Source organism: Lactuca virosa, chromosome 3 (assembly GCF_052849685.1).
Source record: "Lactuca virosa cultivar CGN04683 chromosome 3, Lactuca_virosa_CGN04683_v6, whole genome shotgun sequence".
NCBI classification, from domain to species: domain Eukaryota; kingdom Viridiplantae; phylum Streptophyta; class Magnoliopsida; order Asterales; family Asteraceae; genus Lactuca; species Lactuca virosa.
In genome coordinates, this window is record NC_136428.1 from 106,623,832 (window position 1) to 106,631,960 (window position 8,129).

At 31.8% G+C, this 8,129-nt stretch overlaps 1 protein-coding gene across 1 annotated transcript; it reads left to right on the top strand.

Moving 5' to 3' along the window:
• The first annotated feature begins 796 nt into the window (after window positions 1-796).
• LOC145166348 (single-stranded DNA-binding protein WHY1, chloroplastic-like) lies at window positions 797-2,849 on the top strand. The gene is made up of 7 exons (XM_079085300.1): window positions 797-1,204; window positions 1,294-1,385; window positions 1,487-1,579; window positions 1,924-2,018; window positions 2,112-2,185; window positions 2,293-2,381; window positions 2,487-2,849. The coding sequence occupies exons 1-7, from the start codon at window positions 1,003-1,005 to the stop codon at window positions 2,604-2,606; spliced, it is 765 nt and encodes a 254-aa protein (XP_078941426.1). The 5' UTR covers window positions 797-1,002; the 3' UTR covers window positions 2,607-2,849.
• The last annotated feature ends 5,280 nt before the right edge of the window (window positions 2,850-8,129 follow it).

The window sequence follows — 8,129 nt, forward strand, 5'->3', positions numbered from 1 at the left end:
TTATTTTTATTGGGATTATATTGATGATGTTTTTAGAATACTGGTTTCATCAAATTAAAAATGAAAATTTTGGGTCTTATTTCTGGGAGGTTACAAATAGAAACATTTAAAAAAAAAAACTAGGGGTGACAATGGGTTGGGTTGGGTCATAAACGAGTTGACCTATTTATTTAAATGTGTTGAAAATTTCTACCCAACATAACCTGTTTAAGTAAATGAGTTGAAAATTTGTAACCTAACCCAACCTTTTTAGTAGATGAGTTGAAATTGGGTTTGCTTGTTTATTGATTTTCCAATCCAACCTATTTACTAAACATATTAAACCCGGGTCGATCCATTTAAATATTTACAAAAAAAATCCTTTAAAAATCAAATAATTCATCAAATAAAATTGCATACAATTTTAAAGCTATAATAATTGTTCAAGTTTGAAAACAAAAATAAGTGTTTACATCTATAAAACATTATAAATGTTTAATTTCAAAATTCTATGCAACTTGGATATCATTTTTACCAACTCAGAATTTCAATAATAGTTACCAACCCATAGTTTTGATAAATAAAATAATCAAAATATAATAATCAACTAAATAATAATACTAAATAAATAAATATAACATTAAAAATATTTAATAATTTTATATGGGTTAACGGGTTGTAAACGGATTAACCCATTTAATTAAAAGGGTTAATTTATTTAATTAAATGGTTAAAAATCTAAACCTAAATATCTATTGGGTTGGATTGGATTAGAAATGCCAACCTAAAAAAACCGTTTTATCACACACCCGATAAACACTTTTGCACGTACACCTTTAGAAACAAAAGTTCCGTGGAGCTAAAAGTAGGGTTTTGAATGGGTTTTTCAAGATTTTAGTACATTCGTCCTTTTGTCTATCCAGGACCGAGAGAGAGGAAAACAGAGATTTTTCAAGATTTTAGTTATTTCTCACCGTCTACGGTGAAGAACTCCATCAAAAATCATCGTCGAGGGCAGAAAGAATGTTAAACCTATCACTATCTTCAACACAAGGTGGCTACATCATCCAAAACCCTAAATCCCCTTTCATATTAAACCCACATCTCTCTTCTCCTCCTACAATCAAATTCATAAACCCCAGCTCAAGAAAACTCAGTCTGAAATGTCAATACTCCGACCAACAACAACGACCTGATGCTTCATCTTACTCTCAACCCAGAGAAGGTAACATCTCTTCTTATTTTGTAAAATGAAAATGTTACTCAAAATGTGAAACGCGTTTTGTTTTGTTTCGGATTTCGATTGATGAACAGACGCTCCGAAGGTTTTCATCGGGCATTCGATATACAAAGGAAAGGCTGCTCTTACAGTTGAACCTCGCCCTCCAGAGTTCGCGCCTTTAGACGTATGCCTGATTGTTTCTTCGTTTACTGTTTAAATGTTGGCTTACTATAATATGATTCTTCGATACACGTTGTTTGATTTTGTGGGTGATTGTTTGCATAGTCGGGGGCGTTTAAGTTGACAAAAGAGGGTTTCGTGTTGCTTCAATTTGCGCCTTCTGCTGGTGTTCGTCAATATGATTGGAGTAGAAAGCAGGTAACTTTATTTTCTTGATTTTCGACTGATATAAACGAATTTCTTTTGCGCTTCATTTGCTACACTGTTTTGATGTTTTCATTCTAAACTAAATGTGTCAAAATTGATAAAGATCCTGACTCGTGTCTTAAATATGACATGATTACTAGATTATAGAAGATCTAATGTGTAAAGATTACAGCCTCTGTTCTTAAAAGATTGTCTATATTTCTTTGATAAGTTCATTCTACTAGTCAATGTTGTATGTTAATGTTCTGTTTATTATAGTTATTCCTGTGAACTTTTGCGTTAAGCATATATTTTCGCATAATTTATTCTTTTTATAATTCCATATGCAATTCCAGGTATTCTCATTATCAGTTACTGAAATCGGAAGTATAATCAGCCTTGGTGCGAAAGATTCATGTGAATTCTTTCACGACCCTTTTAAAGGAAAAAGGTAACCTTTATATATAATTTAAATGTCATTTATTAAATCAAATGTTTTTTTTTTCTTTTTAAATAAAACTAATGTCACCATGATTTTTTACAGTGATGAAGGCAGAGTTAGGAAGGTTTTAAAGGTGGAGCCTCTCCCAGATGGATCGGGCCACTTCTTTAATCTAAGTATTAATCTTTTTTTTGTTTTACTATTTTCAACTCTTAATCCACTCTTTTCTTGATTATAAATTTAACCCAACTTTTTTTTTTTTTTTTTTTTTTATAACTTGAAGGTGTTCAAAACAAGCTTATAAACATGGACGAAAGCATTTATATCCCTGTTACAAAGGCAGAGTTTGCAATTCTTGTCTCAGCTTTCAATGTATATATATTCTTTCCTGCATCAATTTATGTCTTCATTTTTTTTTATATATAAATTTTTGGGTTGTTTTTTTTATAACTTATTGTGTGTGTGTGTGTTATGCAGTTTGCTGTGCCTTACCTTTTGGGTTGGCATACATTTGTGAATTCTATAAAACCCCAAGACTCGACCCGTTTGAATAATGGTAACCCGCGATCCGGTGCTGATTTAGAATGGAGCAGATAGTTTGTATTTTGAAGATGGTTTATGGATTTGTATGCTTTTAAGTTTGAGGGTGTCATTTTGTTCTTGTTTTTTTAGGTTATGTGAACCGAAGTTAGAATTTCTTCTCTCCCATTATGTATATCTTTGTTATCTTGAAGAGTATTAGGATTTACATTTGGATGTGGTTTTGAGTTCATGTTTGTGATGGCATGTACACCTTGATCTTGGGTGAGATCTATCTCCGTATAAAAAAGAATTGCAGAATTGTTGTGAGTTTATATTTTAGGGTTAAAGTCAAATTTGTTCATTTTAACTTTTGGTTATCAGCTTATTTGGTCATTTAACTCGTTTTAAAATTGTTGGTCATTTTAAAAGTTAAGATGTTAATAAACTTGTTAATGTTTGCCAAAATGGTCTTTGAACTGTCCTTTTTGTCTATTTAAGATTACTAACTTTTTTTGGACTCTTATTAGTCTCTAAACTTTTAAAACTATCATCGTTTAGTTTTATATATATATATATTTTTTCAAAGTCTGTTTTTACAACTTCATGTATTTTTAATTAGATATAGATGAACATTTAATGATTGGTTTGATTGTTATTTGGATGTTACTAGTGATATAATTTATTGTGTTTGTTTAATTAAAGACAAATGTGTTTGCTTGAATCATAGTAGATCATGATTATTGACAATTATAACTAGTGATAGACAAATCTTATAGTTAAGTAGATATAGTAATGAACTTTAATATGTGTGAATTGTATTAGATGACCATTCTATGTAGTATTGATTTTTCATAACTATTAGATTAACAAAGATTAAATTTTGCATAATACGGACTAAATATGGGTAATAAAGATAGTTAATTATATGACAATTGTGTTAATTGTCTTTAGAATCATCAAGATTAGAAATAAACTAAGAGACTTAACCACATTAGAAATCGATGAATGAGTAACTAATATCCTCTGCAGGTAATAGATCTCAACATTAAGGAAAAGGGTGTAATCAAAGTCTAACTAAAGTATCTTTATTTATCTATTTCCTAATCAATTTTCTAGTTTTGTTTTGCTTTCTTTCTTAGTTTGCGGTTTGGTAATAAATTCCCCCCTTTTTTTTTACTGTTTTTAGTGTAACTGACAATTAGATGTTTTGATTGAATCATATTCGTTCCTCTAGTGTTCGACACTCGTTTTTATCAAAACTATATTACTAAACAATTGGGTGCACTTGTCCATTTGTGTAATAATTTCTAATTCTAGTAAAATCGATTATAAATTTATGACTGAATTTTACACATCAAGTTTTTGAACGGATTATACACATCAAGAGCTATGAATGGAATTAGATATAGTTTGTGACTTGTGGGCGAAGAATAATCTTAAGTGATACATGTGATCAATTGTGCTTGCTTCCTACTTCTAATTGTGAAACCTCGAGATTTGCTATATAAATTTATAAAGTTCATGTTTCAGTGTAATTTGATGATTAAACAAGTTTTAGACATAGAATCAATTTCAACATTCTTATGGGACCTAAAATCTAGATAAGCCAAGTTTAAAAAGAAGTGTAATGTAAACATTATTATTGTTTACATTCAAGCAAATAGCCAAATATATGTAAACTCTAATCCCTGAAGAGATGACATATAAAATGGCATGGTCTAAAAAGTGGGGCATTAGAAAATTACTTTAAAAGGTCAAACGACATGTACAATCCATGATCACATTGAAAGATTAAAGAAAGCATTTCATGATTAGATAATTAATAGAACGTTACTGCTAGATCAAGATGTGTATTAAATTGGTTAGTGGTTTTAAGTGAGATTTAATTCATTGACCAAGTCATTATTTTATATGAACTTGACAACTATGTAATGTGATCACCGTACTACTAACTATTCATTTATTTAAATATATTGGTCCATTCGTTAAAAATATAATATATTTTCCAAATAAATAAGTAACTATAGAAGTCTTATGTAATTATGTTATGTAAGAGTAGGTTTAGCTTGACTTCAATATTTCATTAATTTACTACTAACTTTTAGGTTTACTTGTCTACCTTATAGTCGACTTTTCTTTTTTTTGCAAGGAAAAATATTATAGCCTTTTGGAATACATAAGTTTTTGGTCGTTTATCATATGTTATTCCGGTGGAGTTTTAAAAAGGTGTAGCATTACTTTCAATAGATTTAAGAGTGGAGGAATAACTTATGAATATAGATGTAAAATATCATAGAAAATAAAAACAAAATATTTCTAATAGTATTTGAAGTAGCTTGTAGATTATTATTATGTTTTTTAAATAAAAATTTTAAGTTCATATTTTCGAATGAAGTTTTTTCTTAAAAAACAAATGCTAAAAATTTCTAAAATCTCTCAAAAACTCATTACCAACCGTACCCCAAAGGCTCTTAAAAAGCACCAATGCATCATATTCTATTTTATTAAAAAGGGAAAATATGTTTAGATTTTTAAGTGTAAAAAATGTTTACATTTTTTAGTGTAATCTACGGTAGGGCTAGGTTATAATGTGGATGAACAACTATTGTGAGGACGCGTGGATAATGTTATTCTATGACAATTACTAAGAGAATAAGTTGTTTAGTGATGTGAATACGTTCAATCTCACACAACTATCGTCATTTTCATGCATTATCACTAATTCTTATTCATTTATGTTCTCACACATCATTTTTTACTCATTCTCATTCTTGCATAATATGACTCAATAAGCATTCTGACAGAATGAGAATAATAATAAAAAGTCTATAACAACCTTATAGACGATTTAATTAGTGAGAATGTTTGATAATGACAATAGTTATGTAAGATTGAACGTATCCATATTATCAAACAAAATATTTTCTTTGTCATTCTCACAGAATAGCATTGTCCACACGTCTACACAATAAATATCAATCCACATTTAAATCTAACTCATCTACAGTATATTTATCAAAACTAGCATGTAGTATATAACATTTATTATTCTCTATTCATGTAGTTTACATGTTTAATTCATTCCGTCTCCAGCCAACTAAAAATAACTAAGGGGGGTCTTTGGGATTGTTATGTAAAACAATTTAGGCTTATTTGTAAAAGTCTTTAACAACCTTTTCGGTATTAGAACAGGTTATCAAAATGTAATAAGCTAACAATTTCTGTTTAAAGAAGTAAAAACGACTAAATAATGACGGCAGAATGTATATATATATATATATATATATATATATATATATATATATATATATATATATATATATATATATATATATGATCGGTGCGGCGGTTAGGCATCCTTAGACGAAAGAGTGGTCTTTCAAGATTGGTCGTTGTGTGCCACCACCTCATCTAGAGGTGTATATTCCCATTCTGCCTGGATCCGGTATCATAAGTCATATCGTTTCTACTTTTTCTATATATATATATATATATATATATATATATATATATATATATATATATATATATATATATATATATATATATATATATATATATATATATATATAGAGAGAGAGAGAGAGAGAGAGAGAGAGAGAGAGAGAGAGAGAGAGAGAGAGAGAGAGAGAGAGAGAAGTTCAATTGAGATTAATTTGCCGCAAAATGCTTTGGCGTACCAGCGTGACGGAAGATGAGTGTAACATACTGATTTTTACCACAAAATTTTTATTTTTATTTTAGCAAAAACCTCAAGTATCATACAACTAAATCAAGAAAAATCTTAGGAGTATCAATACACTCATCCCAAATCAGAGTATCAAAATACGATAATCATAAAATCTGCAAGCCGGAGTGTACAGTGATCATCTGAAGTACCTAAAACACATTCAATCCACAACTATAAGCATAAAACTTAGTAAGTATTTCCCTAAAACATCAATACAACACAACATAATAAACAATTATGGGTTATCAGCAACCTTAGGGATTATCAGCAATCTTGGTGGGCTAACAACATGCCTTGTGGATTAATAACACGTTTCAGGGGTTATCAGCAACCCTGTGGATTTTCAGCAATCCATAAATCATCAGCAATTCAATTTAATTCACATATAACAATAATCAACAATTAAGACCCGGATGGTTATAGACATAAATACCACACAGACAAAGGTAGTGAGAAGACTCACCTTGTGAATAACAGCTAGAATTACAACTCTTACACACATAGGGTAAACAGGAGCAACAAGACACCTGACAACAGTAAAGAATACCCTCTTAGTATACACCCTTAAAACCCTAGTTTGACCCAAAAGTCTACAACCGTTAAAGTCAACGGTCAACCCTACTACACCCTTCGTACAAACTACTCCACACATGACGTAGAGCTAGGTGGTTATGGGTTAAAACCAAGCTACGCCCAACGTAACAAGACTTACGCCCCGCGTACTGGTCTGAATGTCAAAAGTTTCATTAAGCTCTTAATACAGAAAGTTTGCTCCTCAAACTTCTAGATATGAACCAAAGGAACGACTTAATGAATAAAGTGTGTGACTTTATCCATTTTCATGCCATAAATGGGCCATAAAACAAATCCTAAGTCCATGAAGTGCACAAATACTCAAGATCTCATGCATGGGGTGGATGGGAGTGATCAAGCTCTCAACTTTATAATTCAACAACCCCCAAAACAATAGGAAATGGTCTTCAAATGGTTTGGAGTAGGTCATACTCACAAAAACCAAAGTTATGGGACAAAAAGCATACAAAATGCATAACTAACTAGATCTAGCATGAGAGATCGGCAAGATGGGAACTTTATACCTTCTGGAGGTGGAAAACAAGATGAATGATCTGGATCTACAAGGCTTGGAGCTACAAGATGCTTCTCCAAAGGTATTCTCCTTCAAAGGGGCACACAAGAACACTTTAAAACCTGAAGGTTCTCATAAAAATGGTTAGGGTTTCAAAGGGTCTGGATGGGAGGATGGAGGCTAGGTATGAAGAGGCCCTCAAGAGGGTTAGAGCCTTTAAATGACCTCAAAACCCCGGAAATTATGGTTTTAGATTCTACATACCATGCGTTGCGCAACCATACTTACGTCCATCGTAAGTCCTTAAATGCCCATATGAAGTCTTTCTCCTCCGCTAAGCGTAGGAGGCCATCCTACGCCCCGTGTAGGACTTAAAAATACACTTAATGCCAAAAAATAATCCAAGGAAAATCATACTTGCGGGTCTCGGTGTTACAAATCTCCCCCACTAGAATCAGACTTCGCCCTTGAAGTCCTCAATCTCGAATAAAGCAGGATAGTGGATACACATCTCCTCCTCGGGCTCCCAAGTCCACTCAGACCCCTTCCGATGCTGCCACTGCACTTTCACCAAGTCCACCACCTTGTTTCGTATAGTCTTCGTCTTCCTATCGATAATCGCTACCGGCCGTTCGATGTAATTCAGGTAGTCATCAACCTGAATGTCATCAAAAGGTACTGCAGTTTTCTCGTCTACCACACATTTTCGCAATTGGGACACATGGAAGGTGCTGTGAATTTGAATGAGATAAATCCGGTAAATCCAAGCAGTAGGCCACCT

What these genes read in the sequence shown, in the direction of transcription:
- LOC145166348 (XM_079085300.1), top strand. Translation starts at nt 1,003, where the DNA reads ATGTTAAACCTATCACTATCTTCAACACAAGGTGGCTACATCATCCAA. An exon ending in TTACTCTCAACCCAGAGAAG is followed by an intron (nt 1,205 to 1,293) that starts GTAACATCTCTT and finishes ATTGATGAACAG; the next exon opens with ACGCTCCGAAGGTTTTCATC. An exon ending in GGGCCACTTCTTTAATCTAA is followed by an intron (nt 2,186 to 2,292) that starts GTATTAATCTTT and finishes TATAACTTGAAG; the next exon opens with GTGTTCAAAACAAGCTTATA.